At 38.7% G+C, this 20,304-nt stretch overlaps 1 protein-coding gene across 1 annotated transcript in view; it reads right to left on the minus strand.

Moving 5' to 3' along the window:
• Positions 1-740: 740 nt before the first annotated feature.
• Positions 741-20,304, minus strand: part of LOC129246239 (uncharacterized) — a 135,571-nt gene continuing 116,007 nt past the window's right edge. The window contains exons 5-6 of the mRNA XM_054884887.1: positions 4,850-5,053; positions 741-2,454 (exon numbers count right to left, since the gene is read on the minus strand). Coding sequence (XP_054740862.1) covers positions 934-2,454; positions 4,850-5,053 — 1,725 coding nt within the window. The 3' untranslated portion in view covers positions 741-933. The remainder of the gene's footprint in view (positions 2,455-4,849; positions 5,054-20,304) is intronic.

A 20,304-nucleotide genomic window follows, 5' to 3' on the forward strand; every position in this document is an offset into this window, starting at 1 on the left:
TGTAACATTTAAAACGGAGCGCTGATTTATAGCATTTTTTTTATTTCAATTTTTTTGCTATTCCAATTTGAATTGTTTTTACAATCAGAAACTTGCTGAGAATTGCATTGAAACAAATTTTGTGAGAGTATTAGTAATTGTAGGAAAGTTTTTTTGTCATAAAATACAATATTCTGTTAAGCCCTTATTCAATAAAATATGTATGTATATGTATATAAGTATGTATATATTTTGTACACAGTTTCGTTAAATACGCTTTTTTCGTTTTTCGTTTAAAACTACAACTACGATATGGAAGTTCTTCAGTGCTTCTTATAGACAGAGCAAGTGCTCTTGCATTGATAGTTCTTTACAACCCTAGGTAAATTCAGAATACCAACTTAGATGCAAATTAAATGAATAGAAAATTATACATACAAACATTTTATGCACGCTCGCATATCGAGCGATGTGGCTGGTTTATTGGCCAGACAGACCCCTTTCTTAAGTACTCGTAATACAAGTGCGACATCAGAGGTAACTCACAGAGAAAAAGTGTGCGGAGCAATGCCTTAAAGTATGTTTCTCAGCCTTTTTGTATAAATATTTTGGAAAGTTTGTTTGTAATGCATTTGTCGCGCAGTGCTCTCTTGCGTTCTCTTCTAACTTCGCTCTATATTAAAGTGCTTTTTTTTTATGCTATTTTTATGCTATTTGCATTTTTTATACTCTCTTCCTTTAAAACTTTTCTTTAATGCCCTTTAGTTCACTCTAAACACTTTGCATCTCCTCTGCTGTCTTCTTACCCTTGCCACCGGCAGTTAGCATGCGCCAAACGCGCTTTAAACAACCCGGTCGCTTTTCCTCCATTACCAATCGTCGCTCCTCCAATATCGTGTCCAGTATATAGTAGCTGCAAAGGCTGAGCGGTGGTGGTGGTAAGATCGGAGGCTGTCATGAAATGATACAACTTTTCGTCTCCCCGCCACTCGTTGCGCCACTTGTCGATGCAGTCATTGTTGCTGCTGTGCCACCAATCAACGACGCCCCACCTCCACCCCCACCATTGCCCAAATGCTGCTCACTGGCCGCTTGTTTGCGCTTGCGTTCGTAAGCGATCGCATCGTTTGGTACATAGGACACGCGCACTCCGCCATAGTGTCTGCGCGCAGGTATTCGATATAAATAGTCATCCATATCACTGGACGAGCTGGACGAACAGGTTGAACAGACACTTGCCGCGTCGCCATTGTCAGGATTGTTGTGTACGCCCGCTGTATGCGTTTGCGCATTGTGCAGTCGTAGGTTTGTCTGATTTATTTGCATTTCAGAGGAGCTTCGCGATTGATTTCGCTTTCGTCGTCTACGCCGCGCGTTGGTACTGTCCGTATAGCTCTTCGAGCGTGACATGGTATCCTGCACGCTATGGAAGCGCACCTCTTTGAGGTGTGAGCGTGCATTGGCCTCGTTTCCTGGTGCGTCACTGTGATCCTCATCGTCATCGTCATCGTCGTCGTCATCATCAACATCGGACTTGTTAAGCGCGCGTTTCACATTCAATAGCATTTCATAGTTGTCATGTGGTAGCTCGCAGTTTTCGTTATCATTTTCGAGCTCTAGCTCGTTGGTAATCTCTTGTGTGCTTTGCGTAAGTTCCGATGCGCTCGGTGAGTTTATGTTGATTTTGTCAATACTTTGATAGCTATGCGAGTCCTCGCCCTTTGACATCAGCATGTCTGGCAGCGAAGAGGTGAGATTTCCTGTATCGCCAAAGACCGATTTATCGCCTGCGCAGATATTGTCCAAACTAATGCCCAACTCGGTGAGGTCGATGGGTGGCGGATGCGCTGGCCGTGGTACCCCTGGTAGTGGTGGCATAACATCATCACATCCCGCCGCCAGCTTGCCTACGATCATAAGTCGATCAATGCCCACCTCCATTCGCTGACGCGTTTGCCTTTCTAACAAATCACCTGCGCTGCCTGCGCTCTTCCCGTTGCTACCGGTCACACCACCACTATTGCCCTTATGACGTGCCCCCGGTCTTGGTGAACGCGCAATTTGACTTGTTGTGCTGGCACGATGTGTCGGTCGCAGCTGTGGTCCTGAACTGGTGTCGGATGGTGTGGGCGGCTCACCTTTGCTGCAAGCGATCGAACAATAAATTGTGCCACGGCGCGGTAGAAATGGTCTGCCCAAGAGCGAACAGCGACAAGTGCAACATGAGAAGCATTGGTCAGTGGCATGCCAGTGCTGTCCGTCATGACTCATCTGTCCCTGATCGACACCGATCACTTCGCCGCAATAGTCGCAGTATTCAGCGAACATGGTGTCAAAGCAGCTGAGGCAGTAGGGCTTGCCGTCACGCATGATGTAGCGCTGCCCGCCAAGTTGATGTTCACATTCGAAGCAGGCGAAATGTTTCATGTGCCAGGTGCGACCTTCCGCTTCGGTGCATTCATCCGAGAAAATAATCTGGAATGAGAGAAAAACAGGTATAATTTAAATTTTGCGGTAAATTGGAATAGGGAAAAATATGTTTAGTACATAGAGTAATATAGTAGTCCACTTATGTGGAAAATGTATGCTAAATTTGTATCTAAGTAAGATGGAATATTTTCTCCTTACTTTAGGTGGTTAGGGGCTTAGAATACAGTAGACACTAAAAGCAAGCTGAACTCTTCTCTTAGGTATGATTTATAGAAATTGGTATCCATTCGAATGGCTTAAAGTATGATAAGACTAAAATATTGAAAAGATTAAAGGTTACAAACAATAATAATTGAAAAAGGTAAGAAGGAAGAGTATTATATATAGTTGTCGATAAAAAGTGGGTCACAACGTCACAAAAAGATCGTAATCAAAAAGTGATGAACCAATCCAAACGAACGCTAGCCACGGATTAAAGGCCAAGAAGGTTGTTTTGGAATTTACTGAGACTGGAAGTTGGAAGCATCCACTGTGAGCTGTTTCCACTGAACCAAAAACTCAATTCCGACCTTTACTGCCAACAATCTTACAATGTACTGCTGACGACTTTAGACACCGGACCGTATGATACGACAACAATGAATATTTTTTAGTCCGCAGTAATTACATTTTAAGCATAAAAGTGAATAGTTGCTTTGACTTCTAGAACAATGCAGATATATTTCGACTTACATATATGTAATTCATATAAATTAGGTATTAGCGGAAAAGTTAAATAAGGCGTCTTTGATTCATCACTCTGCTCGCTATGTTTGAGCTCTGTTCGCTTACCGAAAAATTTGTATGCGAAAGCAACAACGAAGGTATCAAGCAAGATTCGCCGCTATTGAGTACGGTTATATAATACGTTATGGACTCAACTCGCCTCAATATGGGGCGCTCCGTTGGTGCTTTTTGACAAACTTAAGTACCTGGGTCTAATCCTTGACATTAAGCTAACGTGGAAGCCTAACATTGAGTAGAGGATAAGGAAGGCAACAGTAGCCTTGTATGAATACAAAAGCGCTATTGGCAAAAGATGAGTATCTCACCAAGAGTTGTATTTTGGCTCCAGGCTCGACCTCTCTTACGGATACTCAAATGTCCTTAGAAACTTTGGATTTATTTTCCTGACCTAGGATCAGTGTATACCCCGACTTAGTCCAAGCGGAACCATCTCCACCTACATTATATCCAGGGAGAAATTTGCTGGGTGCAACACTTGGAGACATGGCTAGGTGAACCTGTTCATGAATGGCATGAAGTTGGACGGAAGATGTGGCGGAGGAGTATTCTACGAAGAGTTCCTCATCAGACTTAAATTAAGATTACCCGATTACTGCAGTGTGTTCCAAGCAGAGGTAGCCGCAATCGAAGAATCAGCTGATTTGCTATTTACTTACTAACTGTCAAGAAAATAAATACTTACTCCAATGGCCAAGCGGTAATTAGGGTCCTGTGCTCTATTAAGGTGCACTCTAAACTGGTTAGTAAATGGCTAATTTCACTCTCGATCACATTCGAATTCTTTGACATAAGGCTTACTTGGGTACCTGGTCATTGACGACATTGCGGGAAACTGCGAAGTGGATGTGCTAGCCAGACAAAGGATCTGTGAGGTAGTTTCGCCATGAAAAAAGATAATTGAGATGCCCTTGACAACCTGTGCTCTACTCCTGGAACGATAGACTTCGCGGTTACTCAGCGAGCGCTGGGCAAGTACACAAACTTGTAAGGTGCAAAATCATTCTGGCCACGTGTGGTCAGGCCAGGATTTAGTAGGTATCTTAATATAAAAAATCTGATGAACTTCTTCGGAAGCACTGCCTTGGCACAACCGGAAATCAGTCATTGAACATCCATAAATACTCAACACCCTCCTTTCTTTGATATTCAGCTGTCTTAGAGGGAACTGAATAGATCGAAGCAGGCGATTGATCAGAAGCGCTCAGTATTGGCGAATAAGAAGAATTTGGAGTTACATTTTGCATTTATGAAATTTTCAAGTAGTTGCAAAATTTTCTTGATGGTAAACAAATTATCGAACCAAATAGCGCGCATTTAATCTAAATCGGATAATCCTAACTAGGTTAATATAAACATAAAAGAACGTAAAGAAAATCGCTCAACATTCTTTAGTAGATCCACAACTCAGAAGCCTCTGAAACAAATAAATGTCAGTACTTATTACTCCTGAAAATCTAAACTCACTCTAATAAGCTTAATATGTAAACCAGAAGAAAATTCAATTTAAATATGCGAAATCCTTCGAATCCTTACAGAATTTCCATAATACGATTTACCAACAAAATCATAAGCCAAGAGAGTTCAGAGCAAAGGAAATGCAACCTGTAAGTACTAAATAAACAAACATTCAGGTTGTCCATATATACGTTCATACCTCATCGCAAGCGGAGCAACGCGGCTTCTGCGTCTCGGCGTGATGTCTGCCACAATAGAGATTGCCATCACGATGAAAATAAATCAAATCCACAAGTAATTCCTTGCAAACGCAACAAACGAAACAACCAGGATGCCAGCAAATCTGAGAGCCGACACGTTGGGCAAAGACCACAATGTCACCGGCGGATAATGGCTCATCGCACTGCAAAGAAAATACAAATAGGAGAGAAGACACGAAGGTTATAAATCTGTACATGTATATAGAAGTGTATGTGTGTGTGTTAGGGAATGTACTTAATATTAAAGGTAAAATCACGCATATACAATTTTGTAAACAAATTACATTTTTCGCCAGCGATTTTGCTTACAGTGGCTAGCAAATCAAAGTGCAGAGCGGCTGGTAGTAATATTGGAAATGAAGAGAGTGAGGAAGCACATGGCTGGGGCAGAGTGAGAAGGAAATGGTTGGGTACATATCAAACGCTTTTAATGCAAAAATAATATAAAAGTAGTTAAAAGGAATTTTACTTATTTTTCGGGCATAAAGCGAGGCACACAGTATGTACAGACATATAATTCAGCATGCCTGGCGAGGGTGTGGAAAACATTAACTGATGGGAATCTAAAATATTTTTATATTTAAATAACAATAAATGTTAAATAGTCATCGCATAAAACGTTTATGCTTAGCGGTAGGCAATAAAATTAAAACAAAAAGTCATAAACGAAATGGCAAAGAAGTTGTAACGCCAAGCAAAATAAAAAGGAACTAAAAAAATTTAAACGAAACAACAAGAAAATAAACAGCAAACAGTTGCAGATATAAAAACTCGGTGAGGAGTTCGTTGGAAGAACCGCTAACTGGCTTGAATGGTAAAGTTGTGAGTTCAGCTGAGGGTTGGGAATACTACTCATAATGTAAATTGCTTAGGGCAATGAGGAAAAGTGTTCCCCTGGGAATTTTTACGACTAAACCAAAAGGCATGGGAAGGGATGTATTCATATAAACATATTTACAAAATAAACGCAATAAAGATATGGCGATAAAACACATAGTCGGCCAGAACTAATGCTTATACTGGAACACCCTTCCGGCAGCTTTTGTGAATTTTTTTAAATTTTCTTAGCACTCTATGAGAAGTATTTTGCAAATGTCAGTGCATCAGATGTTTAAGAAATTTTTCTCAGTGATTTGATTTAGTGAGTGAGCAAGGTCAAAAATGAATGGCAATACCACTGACGCTTTTCAAGATGAAAAAATGTTCGCAAGACGAGGTGAGAAAAGCAAAAATGTAGACTAAAAATATTAAGCCCTTTGCAGCCCATATCGGCTGAGCTGTAGCAATTTTATAAGCTGTTAAGGGTGATTTTAAATGATTTTGAGCCCGGTGATTGGAATCTACTCTCACTCTGCCCATAAGGTATATGTATATAATTGGTGCGTACACCCTTTTTGGGTGATTGGCAGCGCTGCTCCTCTTATTTGTGGTGTGCGTCTTGATGTTGTTCCACAAATGGAGGGACCTACAGTTTCAAACCGACTTCGAGCGGCAGATATTTTTATGAGGAGCTTTTTCATGGCAGAAATACACTCGGAGGTTCGTCATTGCCTGCCGAGGGGCGACTGCTATTAGAAAAATGTTTTTCTTAATTTTGGTGTTTCACCGAGATTCGAACCTACGTTCTCTCTGTGAATTGCGAATGGTAGTCACGCACCAACCCATTTGGCTACGGCGGCTCATAAGTTACTCCACCCATAATAAAGATGATGCTTCCATATGCCCCTATTACCGCAAGATATGACTTTTCAATATGACTTCAAATGTACCAGTTATTATCTACTTTAATCAATATGCCTTCAGACCTGGCGAGTCTTACACAGACAATAATTTTACGGTATGTCAAATCCTGGAAAAGCCTCTTGGTAAACAAATCGACAGCCACTTTATCGTGAACCGTAAGATCGTTTTTGATAGTCCGAAGAGAAGCCACTTATACTCCAGCGTAATTTATATGGAATGACGTTGAACATGTCCAGCAGTTCTGTCAAAATTGAAAATATATTCTTTGAGACGTTTGCGTGAGTTAATCTAAATCATACGTATGGACAATGCTGCTCCAATGAAAATGCCCTCCGATTAAAGGTCAATACTGCTATCAAGTTTAGTAAGACATTTTGTAGTTAGTAGGAATAGCTTGAGTAACTTCACAAAGGAGCAAGACAATTGGGCCGAATTGCACTGACTTTGAAATTTTTGGATAAGTGGTTTTAGCGAAAAGTAGAGTTGAAAAGTGTTGCCCTACATATTTACCAAAAAAAATTTTTCAACTTATTAAAAAATTGGGTGATTGACATACATTTTGGATAAGTTGATTTCATAAACATCGCAATTTTTTCGCTTTGAAAGTAGAGAAGGTTTTCGGTAAAGTCCTTAGCTAAAATGATTAGCGCTTCTCAATGGAAAGTGAAAGCTTAGCATACTGTATGCGCTTTGATACACATTTTCATTTCGATTTTCTATTTGTTAGTGTTTGATTGGCCTGCAGTTCAAAAAAACGGTACAAACCTTCGGGTTAGGGTTTAGTAATCGGGAATCGTGCTTTAGTAATTTGTTAAATAGATTAGTACTTAACAGCTAACACGCATTCCAACAACAAACTATCGATTTTTAAGTAATCATTATTCGCAGCAAAAAATCCAACCAAAAACAACAAACCGCTAATTCTCCACTAATAAATTTAATGGTTGAGAGACAACTAATCAACTGCCAATGCTCCACAGAAATACCAGCCAAAAAATACAGAAATTCCAGCTGTAATTTTTTTTTTTCACACAAGTACATGAATATACACGGAAAGACTTTTGGCTGCCCACTTAATTATTTATTAAAGAAAGTGTTCGGCAGCAAGATTATCAAAAGAAATTACTTATTCACAAGTTTTGACAACTTACTTGCTTCTCTTCAAGTTTTAATTTAAAAAAATTGTTTATGAAAATATAGTTCATTCTATTACTATGATATTTAAGGCCAAGATTCAAACTGTGTGCAAATTTTATACAAATAAAAAATAAATTTCAAAACTTCACACATTTTATTTCGAATTTTTAGAAACATTTTGGGTACGCAGTTTTAAAGCCCATCGAATTTTAGTATAGTCTTTATTTTTTTTTGAAAATTATGACTCGTCTAAACGTAGTTTATGAACTTTGCCCCTAATCGGTAATTCATTCTAATTTTATCTCTTTGTGAGGAGGAGGAAAAAAGTCAACAAATCAGAAGCTGGTGCACATGTGCAAAATGCCCAAATGGCGATCTGCCAGTATACATAACAACCCATTTGACAAAGAAGTCGAGGGAGATCAAATGAGCGCTAGGTTGACGAGATTACAGTCAATCTGTGGAAAATGGCGATCAGAAACTGGAAATGCGTCGTAGAGGATCAAGAGTAATTTCATATAAAAAATCATCTGTCTTTCGGAGGTCTAGTAAAACTGTATAACATCAACAGTCTGCGGAGTCTTGGTCAAGTACTTAAACAATGGGTACATATGGACAATGTGGCACAAAATTAATCATCCAATTTTGTTTTTGAATATTTTTTTTACTAAATACAAGAAATATGATTTTGAGTGATGGAAATATTGATTTTGATCTTAATGCGCTTCATTGCTTGTCTGTTTGTATACTGCAGCGGTTTGATTCACAAGTGCTAAATATGATTAACCTAAGAGGCCTTTTGCAAAATCAAAAATCTTTTAAAGGAGTGATTAATTTAGCGCTATATTGTAGTTCATACGAGAGAGGCCGACCAAGAAAGAGATGCCTTGATGGCGCCGAAGTAGACTTAATAAAGATGAACGCTCGTAATTGGAGAAATGAAGCAAGAGAGAGACTGAATTGGAAGAGGATTGTTGATGAAGCTATGTATGGGCCACCACACACTGTGAAGCTAGGAGAGAGAGAGAGAGAGTAGTTCGTAAGCGCAAATTTAACTCCTGGGGGTTAAGGCTCACCACTTGGGTACTCTTTGGCGCAGTACGATCATTAACTCAGGTTTCTTCATTTTTTTTCCGATTCTACACTCACTCTCTCTACTTCCGTCCGCACGTTTTAATATGAGTGCAAGCTCCACTTCAACCTGTGCCCAATACGTACAGAAAGTGCGTAGATTTTCGGCTCAATATACTACTGATTCGACTGGGTATCTAGAAGCATGCCAACCACAAACAATTCTGCAGCGCTTACAATCAGAATGAATTGGAGTTTTGATTGTGCAAGTATGTCATTGTAATGCCAGTCAAAATACCTGTGCACACATCCAAAACTTAAGTGGTTAAATAAAAGTTAACTCTGCATAAGTGGTAGACGTTGGATTTATATAAAAAAGTATAAAAGCCAAATTTGTAAGCTTTTTCCATGCGACCCTTCGTTAAGAGTTGAATTATATTCGTAACGTAAAATATACACAAATTGTATACAAATACAGAAGCGAAAAACTCGCATACCCACACATTAAAAACGGTAACATTTAATGGCTTAAGTCATTAAATTAAAAACTCAAAGTAATTAAATCGCCAACCCGTCCGCTACTGCAATAAAATCAGCGTGCCTGGCATGACAGCCATTTCGAACATTAAACCGCAACACCAATAGTTGCCGGCAAAATTAAACTCGCTTCCTCTCTCACACTTTTGAGCAGCCGCAAATCACAACAAACTTTACTCAGCATATTTTCGCGACACTATCGCTGGAGCTACTATTCAAATAACAGGCACCTTCTTTTATAGCCTTTTGGTATGTATATTTGAAGTCACCTTATAGGAGTTTTAGTTGTCTGCTCTAGCTCCTGTGCATAACTAATTGTCGCCTCTTACATTTCAAGAATCTAAACTCTTCCTTAATAGTAGAGTATTTGCACACCGCAAATTAATCCAACCACTCAGCACTACAATTTCCTGCCAAGTTTGCCTCTAAAATTGCTTCATTAGCTTCCTTGCGGCGGCGCTCGCGTTGGCAGCGGCAATGCAATTACCAACATTTACCACCTTTTTTCAGTCTTGGCACTATTATACCACAAAGTACAAGTGCAAATTACCTTTTCTTTGGCAATTGCGTTGCATACTTGAAGGCGCATTGCCGCTGGCAGCCATTGCTTTTATACTGCTTAACTTTCCAGGCTATTAAGCGCGCTTGTTTTTACAAAATATTCAACATTTACTTTTGCAAACCATTAAACATGCCTCCATTGACCCTTCCAGTGGCAGTAAGTCGAGGAAGGAGGCATTTGCCGACAATTGAGTTGCCGCCGGAAGTTCGTACAAAAATTTAGTGAGTTTACGGAGATGTTGCTGCAGTTATGTAATAGCTTTGGACTTGCTTGCTGGCTGTGGACTATGTTGATAACACTACCCGTGGCCGTACAGCTAAACATCTTTTCTCGCTTAGCGCCACTTGCAGAGAAATTGCAACTACTCCAGTGACAGCTTCTTGCTATTTGCAATTGTTGCTAGTCTTTTTTGATCGCTTAATTGTAATAAGAGTGATTTAGCCTTAGTCTAGGAAAATAATCTACTTAACTAAAATACATATACATATATTATAATGGGTAGTCGAAAAAGTCTTTTCGTATTTTGTCAATAGATGTCGTTGGAGTCATCTCTCTCCAGTACTACCAATCACATTGTGTCATATCATATGGTGTTAGAAAGGTGACATTTTAAGCTTCATTTAACCAAAAAAAATTAAATTCGGAGAAGTTGAAAAAAAGTTATAACTGTTCAAAAATAAGTGAAAATAATGAAGAAATTCGCTATATTTTGAAATTTTTGTATAAAAAGGAGAAGAATGCCACGCAAGCCACCAATGAAATTTGTGAAGTTTACGGAGACGATGCTGTATCAGTTCGTGTAGCACAACAATGGTTCGCTCGCTTCCGTTCTGGAAATTTCGATGTGAAAGATGCAACTCGCTCCGGTCGACCTATCGTTGAAAAAGTCGATGAAATTATGGAAAAGATTGATCAGGACCGTCATATAAGCTGCCATGACATCGCCAAGGCACTAAACATTCATCATCAAACGGTTTTGAACCATTTAAAAAAGGCTGGTTACAAAAAGAAACTGTTGGGGTACCACATGAATTGTCTGTGAAAAATTTAATGGACCGAATTAACATCTGCGATTCTTTGCTGAAACGAAATGAAATCGAACCATTTTTGAAGCGACTGGTAACAGGAGACGAAAAGTGGATCAAATACGACAATAATATGCGAAAAAGATCATGGTGCAAGGGTGTTGAAGCTCAACATATGGTCGCAAAGCCAGGATTGACGCCTCGAAAGGTTATGCTGTGTGTTTGGTGGGATTGGAAAGGAATCATCCACTATGAGCTGCTCCAGCCTGCTCGAACGATTGATTCTACACTTTACTGTCAACAACTGATGAGATTGAAGCAAGCAATCGAAAAAAAACGGCCAGAACTGATCAGCAGAAAGGGCGTCGTCTTCCATCAGGACAACGCTAGGCCACACACATCTTTGATGACTCGGCAAAAACTGGGAGAGCTTGGTTGGGATTTTTTGATGCATCCACCACATAGCTCTGACCTTGCACCATCGGACTACCATTTGTTTCGGTCAATGCAGAACTCCCTTAATGGAGTAAAGTTGGCTTCAAGAAAAGCCTGTGAAAATTACTTTTCGCAGTTTTTCGCCGAGAAACCACAAAAGTTTTATACTGATGGAATAATGTCTCTAGAAGAAAACAAGGCAAAAGGTGGTCGACCAAAATGGTACATATTTGGTTTAATAATATAAATATAAAAAAAATGTGTTGAAGTTTGATTAGAAATACGAAAAGACTTTTTCGACTACCCAATATGTATGGGCGATTCCGTGTCAAGTGATGGAAGTATTTTAGAAAAGAATTTTTCGAAAATTAGTTTAGCAACTTGATCAAAAAGCTTCCGGAATAACCGCCAGGTAACGCTCTGAGTCAACTGATTTAAGTTCTGTGTTTTCTTAGATTGCCACATCCTAATATTACTAGCAAAATTTTATTATATATTAATTATTTTTTTACCGCCAATATTATTTTTTTAACACTATTGCTACACATTTGCAAAAGTTAACCGCCTTGAGTAAATCTAGCTCTGCACGTGTTTTCGATTATATCACAGTTTTAAAAATAGACTTGAATTTCCTCCCACGAGTTTATATTAAATGCGTGGAGGATCACGAACGAATTGCCAAAATGATCAATAACTGAAAATAACCACGGGTTTGCGCCGTGTTGCTGTAAACTTGGTCCCAAATACCAGCATTTCATGCACATTAGGGTCCTCGTTTATGTGGCCAAATGCATGATTTCCAAGGCAGAATCCTACCCAAAAGTCATAAAACGCATTATTACTGGAGACGAGACGTGAATTTAGGAGAACGACACGTAAGCCCACGACATCAGGTGAGTTAGGGGAGGGCTCCGAATGAACTGATACCAAGAAAACCACTTTGTTTTCAGGCACAAAAGAAAACTGTGATCAGCCATGGTTTTTATAAATTACAACGGTAATGTACACCTCAATTTTTTTCCTTAAGGCAAGCCAGTTGGGAAGGACTATAATTTAGGCATAATGAGACGTGAAGAAATTCGCTAAAAAAAAAAAAATTTGTAGATAAACATCTTCTGGATATTGCAGCATGATAACGTATTGTCACACAGTGCCATCATTATCCCTCCGATTTGTTTTGTTTGATAGAGTGAAATAACCATTACGGGAAACGCGTTTTGGCTCTGATGGTTATATCGAAAATAGAGTTTCTGAAATGTTTTGAGGGCTGGATCAAACGATGGCACAAGATCGTTGCATCTGATGGGGAGTAATTTGAAGACGATAATATCACTTTTGAATAATAAATTTGTATTTTGAATTTTCTGAATATATTCCGGGAAGTTTTTGATTAAGATGGTATTTCTAGACTTGAGTGAAATAAAAAGTAAACTGAAAAAATTTGAAAAAAAAATTAAGATTTAATTAACGTTGAAAGTTTTGATATTGAGTTTTTCAAAGTCGAATATCTTCTATTATTCGTAACATTTTGGAAAAAAAACAATTTTTTAAATATATTTAATCCTAAAAAAATGTTTGTAAAAATGGTTTAAAATTTTCGGGATAATATTTTTTTAGTAATTTTTTGAAAAATCATTTACATCTGTGCTCACAATAAAAGCAGCTGCATATATTGCATAGTTTTGACTATTTATTAATTTTTTATTTAAGTTTTTCATAAAAAAACATATATATAGTTAATACCACAACAAAAATCACCATCACAGGTTAGGTTGGTATGGTTGCCCAGGGAGTGAGCACACTTGGACGAAGAAGGATTCGTCCTTTGCGATACCATTATCAAGAAGGGGAAAGGAAGGACCGATGAGGTGCAGGGAGAGGGCGGGGAGAGGTGGTGATGGAATGGTTAGGAGCTTGCGGATTATGAACGATGACTATGTTTGCGTCAACCGGTTTGTGCTGCTGATGAAACTCATCAGATTTTTAATGTCAGCGCCAGCTATATCAGCAGGCGTGGCAAAGAAGTAAGAGCCAAGATGCCTGAATCTTAGCCCCGCCAGAGCAGGGCAGCTAAAGAGAAGGTGCTGAGATGATTCCACCTCATCCTCCATACATCCAGCACAAAAAGGACTCGAGGTGATTCCAAGTCTCACAGCATGCATTCCTCGCGCATTGTGTCCTGTGAGAGAACCCACCAGATTGGAGAGCTGATATTTTGTCAGCCTCAGAAGCTCGCCCGAGCGCCTTCGATCCACACGTGGAAGGATTTCGCGACTTTACACGTTTGTGTATTTGCCCAGCGCTCGCTGAGTTGGCGCGATGCCCATCTTTCCAGGAGCAGACCGCAGGTAGTCAGGGGGATCCCAATTTTCTCCCTCCACGGGGAAATCACCTCACATGTCCCTTGTCTGGCTAGCTCATCCGCCTCACAGTTTCCCGCAATCTCGCCGTGACCGGGAACCCAGATGAGGCTGATGTCAAAGTGTTCGGACGCAGTCGAAACAGAGGTCAAGCATTCCTTTTCACATCACAACAAAACCTGAAAAAATTCCCCAATCATTAATGAAATTTTCAACTATTTAGTTAGCATCATTAAAAAAAAATTCTGGAGAATCAGTTTTCAGTTTCAAGTGGCCCAGAAATCCCGAAATTTATTTGTTATTAGGGGCACTCTCAGATCTGTTCAATATTTCCGTAAAAAGGTTAAGTTCTGGTGCTCAATATATCTTGAGTCTCTGTAACGAAACACGAATTTCATGCGTTTACGGGTTCTAATATACAGGAGTATGTATGTCTGGTAAAGACCGGTTTTCTCGTAAACAAAGCAGTTAATCTGTCTCAATATACAGATCGAATTGGAGCTTGCGAAACATGCCGTCTATTATAACCGGTTGGGCAACCACTAAAAAACTTATTGTCTTATTGTCCTCTAGTTTGAGAGAGCGAATATTACACATTCTCATGACATCGCAGCACAAAACTCGTAGCCTTCCTCTAGGCAAATCGAAATTAAATGATCCCAAAGGTGGATCATCGCTCCTTATGTGAAATGCATACATAATCGCTCATCAAATTCATGAGTTCTGTAGAACTAAGTCGTTGTTGGCGCTGGACTCTGTGGGGTAACCGCTGATCCACAGTTAACCAATTCACCGGTAATTTCATTTCCTTGAACCCAGCCGTGTGCTGGAACCCATATAAGTACAAGCAATCTTTAATGCTGCCTAACTGTGACTAAAGACTCCAATCTGTTTTCCAATGTCTGCCTCACCTAACAACTTAGTACCCTCTCTACTGAAGGGATAACCAATAGGGCTTGTTGTGGGCCCGCTATTGTTGCTCAGTACTTAATCTCCCTCGAGATTACTTACCAAGTAATTGTAAACGTGGAATGCCGATCATCCTCTCCATAGCTCTGTTTTTATATACATATATACCTAGACTGAATGACAAAACGATTAAATAGTACCGTAGTAGAATTCTCTAGACCAAAGAGACCTGGCTAGCGTAAAATTGTATTAGCAATAGGTACTCACGTAAAAACGATACTTAAATGATGTTATACTTTCAAATTAACTTTGTCAAAACAGTTATTTCTCTACTTTAAGCAATCATCAATCCTTAACTCCCCATGTTGTATTCGATTTCAACCTCCATCCATTTACTACACATTTTCCTATTCTACAACGTACGTATCTACATTTGTCCTTTTACTCAATTTCTCATAGTAAATGAGTACTTTCATAGTATATTTAATCTGTAGCATTTAGTCATTTACTTTTATCAATCCAATTAATCTGACTTTCCTTATTTTGCCGCCCATGTCATTGCCGCTGTCAGCAATCTGCATTTAATTTTCGCTAACCCTGCCAGTTGAACAACGTCACGCCGGGTTCATGACACTCTTTACCGGTACAACAATAGTCACATGCATATATACAACACTGATTGCTTAGTTGCCTAGAAGTATGCTATTTGTACTGCTAGTGCTGCTTCAATTAGAGTATTGACAAATTGTCGCCTTGGCCATTACCTATGTCTGTGTCTGCATCTAATGTCACAAAGGCGGACCCGAAAATAATTTGACTCAAACTCAAATGACTCCTAACTATCCCACATACACGCACACATAGCAATATGTTATTGTATGTATGAAGAGTGGTAGCATTTGGTAATTTACGCCTGCAAGTTAACTAACATTTCATCTTCTGCAGTGCGCATTATGGCCTCAGCTGAATTTGTGACTTTGTGAAAGCACGATTTATTCTTATGTTTACGCCTGTGTGAGTATGAATGTGGCTCCCTGTAGGGAAATACATTAGTATTGAACTGGTTCGCGTTTAGTGTATTTAGAACCATAACTAGTCTGTATTCCTTCTGTCTCCTATTTGTATATCTGGCTAACTTTACATGCCCTAAGGAGTAATATCTGTGGTTTGCATTTCCTTCAATGTTAATTTCGATATAACGATCTGTTTTAGCTGCCTGGAGGTTGCTCCTGCGGGTCTAGAATTCGGCTTTTTACTCTTTTAGTCGTCTGGTAAATTTTTTCTTAACATACGAGGCTGCTCAAGCCTCAATTTCTAAACGTCATCATTTCCTTATATCCCTTATTCTTTTCTCTTTTTCACTTTTCATTCAGATAAAGGCATCAGAATGACAGCGGCAGCTGTCTAAAGGATGAGGTGGAATCATCTCAGAACTTTCTGCTTCACTGCCCTGCTCTTACTGGTCTAAAATGGATACATCACGGTTGTCACTTCTTTGCTACACCCACAGATATAGCAGACCTAGGTATTAGCCACCTGATGAATTTCATGATGAAGCAGTTAACAGAACTGCAATTAATCATCGTTCGGCCACCATCCGTATTCTGCATTAGAATCACAAAGAATGAGTTTTGATTTCTCCTACTTGCTCTCTTCTTCCTGCCCCATTTACCCTACCTACCAAAATGCACGGATTCTTAGGTGAGCTCCCACACTTGCGGGGCAACGACCTAACTTGACCTAACCTAGGAAGTCGGAAGCCCTTCCATTCGTGACAAGGGCGTCCTTTTCTTTTGAGCAGCACTGCAAAATTGTTAAAGTATTTCACGCTTGCGCCACAGGGTAACTGCTTATGTATTCGTATATATACCATATATATGTATACACACGTTAGCACTGCTTCGTTCGGCCATCAGCCAAGGCCGGAAGCTTTGGAATTATTAATGGCGCTCGTTATCGTGCCCTTTTCAGTACATAAACTTTTTGGCATTACCTCAAATCGAGTTGGCAACAAACTAAGCGTTTGCTTTTAATTTTTTCTGCCATTTCCATTTTCTTTGAATACTCGTTTATCCCTTTAACTTTAACTTGTACGCTTATATTTGTTATGTGAATTTTGTATGCCATTTATTTTTGCCTGTCTGCGCACTCAGTCGATGCCATGCAGAGCTCTTTCCTCTCAAAATTTGTCGACACTTCCGCCTCACTGCATCGATTTTCTTCTTTGCTTTTAATTTACCTTTTTCTCGCTTACACACTTCAGCGCACTTTCTTTTTGCTCGAATCTCCAACACTTCTCTACTATTCAGTTCATCATTCCATTTGTTATTTTCACACATACTCGCACAATTCCTTTTACGCATCGTTCACTCGCCCAGTCTTCGACCACTTTTCGCCTGTCATATTCCTGTCACATCCTTTTCCAGTTGGTACTTTATTATCATCTTCATCATTGTTCGCTCGAATGCTAAGTGGTATGCCAGCTGATGGTAATGGTGATGAGGTAGGACATTGTCGCATGCACTTTTTCCTCTGGATTTTCTTTTCATCACACTTCGTTGCGTTCCGCCGCATTTGTTGTGCGTGTGCGTCATTGATTATTTTCATAAATTTTCTTTATGGATTTCAGGTTTATGAGGCGTTTTTTTTTTCCTTTTTTACTTTCAAATAGCGCTGATTTCTCGGTTGGATACATAAGTGAGGGAAATGAGCAAATAAAATGTCACTTTGTAAAGATGTGTCTGGTTTTTTGTCTGCGTATGAGTAACGTTCCATGTAATAATAGTAATTTATGGATTTATGTAGCTCTTTATATGGAATGCTGTTAATTGCTATTGGATTTAATAACTTACAGCTTTAGGGTTGCCAGGGTACACGTAATAGATAATATGGCTCCTTTCACATAGTGGCTATTTGTAGCAACCTAACGAAATTGAGATACGTACGAGTTGTGTGCAAAAAGTAAGTTGTTTTTTTTTATTTGTGAATATCTATTTCGTTTTCTTCAAAGTAATCTGCTCCAGATATAATACATTTGTGCAAGCACTTTTTTCCATCCTCGTGCCAGCTCTGATCACAGAGCCTGATCTCTTTCAATAATGCGCTCTTGATGTTCCCAATTGTGGTAACTCTCAGCCTTCCCATAGGTATTTTCTGCTTTGGGAACAAGAAAAAGTTGCAAGGGGCCAAAGCCGGTGAGTTCGGTGTTTGAGGCATGATTTTGGTGAACAAATTCAGCTTAATTAATCAATTTGTGTTAGTTTGGGGATAAAGAAATATATTATTTTCTTGGTGTATGGCGATATCCCGTAAAGTATCGATCAAATAACTTAAAGTTTATGCTCGTCGTCAAGGTGACATTTCACACAAAAAATATTAGATTGCTGTGATTTGTTTGTTCCAATGCAATTCAATAAAGAAAAAAATCGGTACATTTTACAGTTTTTCTTTGGTAAATGCGAAAATGCAAGCCGGGCCACTGAAATTGTGAATCTTATTTATGGTGCCGCTACTGTAACAGTTAATCTCGTGCAAATTCGGTTTCGTTGATTCCGTTCGTACATTTTTGATGTTAAAGAAAAAGTCGATAATATCGATAAAATCACAGAAATAATCGAAATTGGCCGGCATGTTAGTAGACATAGCATCACCCAGGAGCTAAAGATCGCCCATGAAACAGTTTTAAATCATTTCTTTTTCCTCAACTTAATATATGTTATGTTCAAGAAATGTATACCAAAAGAAACAAACGAAAAAGTCAACAATCTAATGCACACTTGAAAAGTCACTCTGCCTTTTAAACACATCTTCACATTAAACACGGATCCTCGACTGACTTAAAAAAATATATTTAACATACCTTTTACTTTTCAAAGATTTTGCATTATTAAAAAGAGTAAACCTCTTCCTCCATTACGCAATGTAACTTCATTCAAATGCAGTAGCCTTTCTTGTCCACCCAATTTCTCAAGCCTATAATTACGATTTCTGACTCTACCTCAGCAATAGGCACTGAATTCCTTCTGGTATATCTACATGACATCGATGCTTAAAGGCAACCCACACAAGAAGTCTATGAGCGTCCAATCCCAGCTACGAGTTGGCTAATTGGCATTGTCAATGTGGCTGACAACCGAACTCAGTGTTTAAAACACCGTTTGTTTGATGAGTCACACAGCCATATGGTGCGCCATTCTGCAGGAACTAAAGATCTTTCACCTTCATGCCGTCAATTTTGAGCTAACAAAAAGAGGTCCTTTAGAAATTAGAGATCAATAAACGATAAGGTATTTCTAGCTAATGGTCTACTTTTTATGCAACAAAATTATTCAAAGCTATGTGAGAAATCTATGAATATCTCAATTCACTGAATATCTCAAGTAAAAATTTTTAGGTAGTTTTTACCCGGTCAAGTGAGATGTTCGGTTGGAGGAGGACTATTATTTTGACTAATAATTCTTTACATATACAAATATATATACATATGTATACCATTTAATATTAATATATAGGTAAAGAAAAATTGTCTCCATAGGCAAGTGAGTTTGTGCCTGACCATTCGTTGAACTCATGGATTTGAAAAGTGATAAAAAAACAACAGTTTTCTCATGGCAGTCACCCTTCGGTGTTTGAGTTTTTTTTTTTTTTTTGAAATATGTTTAGCAATTTCGAGAAAGCCTTCTAACTTCAAATAATATTTCAGAGTTATTTCAAAGTTATACTTATTGCCACCTGCATTATTGAAAAATGGGAAAATCTTTTCAAATATTGCTTTTTGGGAATAATTTGAATTAACTTGGATGTTCCAGATTCAATACTTCGCTTTGCGTTTTCACAAAACGGTTCGAGAGGGAATTTCGAATCATTCCTTTGTTTACAAAAAACTTAAGTTAAATGGCGCAAACAAATGTTATGCCTTGTTTAATTTTCAGTCATGGTTTTTCGCTTTTGTACCTTATGTTTTAGCTGATTAGTCACCTATGTTTTTAATTGCACTTACGAACTGTTATCGCGTCAATTTAACACTAAATAGTTTTTTCCATTTAGTCACGAAAGTCTGTATGGAAAAGAATTCAGCTTGTTCCCAAAATCAAACCAAAAAATTTAATTTGAAAAAATGTTCCCCTTATTTTAAAGCCGCCTTTGGCAGCATAAGAAGTTGTTGCCTAGATGCTGCTTGTCTAAATTAATGCAAGCCGCTTAAAATTAATAGAAATAGTACCAGGTCTCAAAAATAGTTTTCAGATATGATGACTTCGTATTATGAAACTTTTTTAATTTGATGATGCACATAATTTTCGAGCTGTAAAACTAAATCCCTCCATGCATCAAAGCCCAGAAAGGATTCAAGGTTTTGCCTGTTGAAGACAGTAGAGGAAAAAGAAGGCTTTCTTTGTGACGTAATAACCAAGTGAAAGGGCTTGAGAACACTTGGTATTTCAAAATGGCGTCAGTAAGCAGCAAGACGGATTGGGCGACATGCAGTAAGTATGTGTTGCCGCGACAATCAAGAAGAAGAAGAAAAAGAAGTGAGTAAGTTAATATCTGCAGCACACAACAACACCAAATTACCGAAATCATAACCAGAGTATCATATAATTTTATAAAAATGAATT

The sequence above is a fragment of the Anastrepha obliqua genome, chromosome 4 (assembly GCF_027943255.1).
Source record: "Anastrepha obliqua isolate idAnaObli1 chromosome 4, idAnaObli1_1.0, whole genome shotgun sequence".
Lineage (NCBI taxonomy): Eukaryota > Metazoa > Arthropoda > Insecta > Diptera > Tephritidae > Anastrepha > Anastrepha obliqua.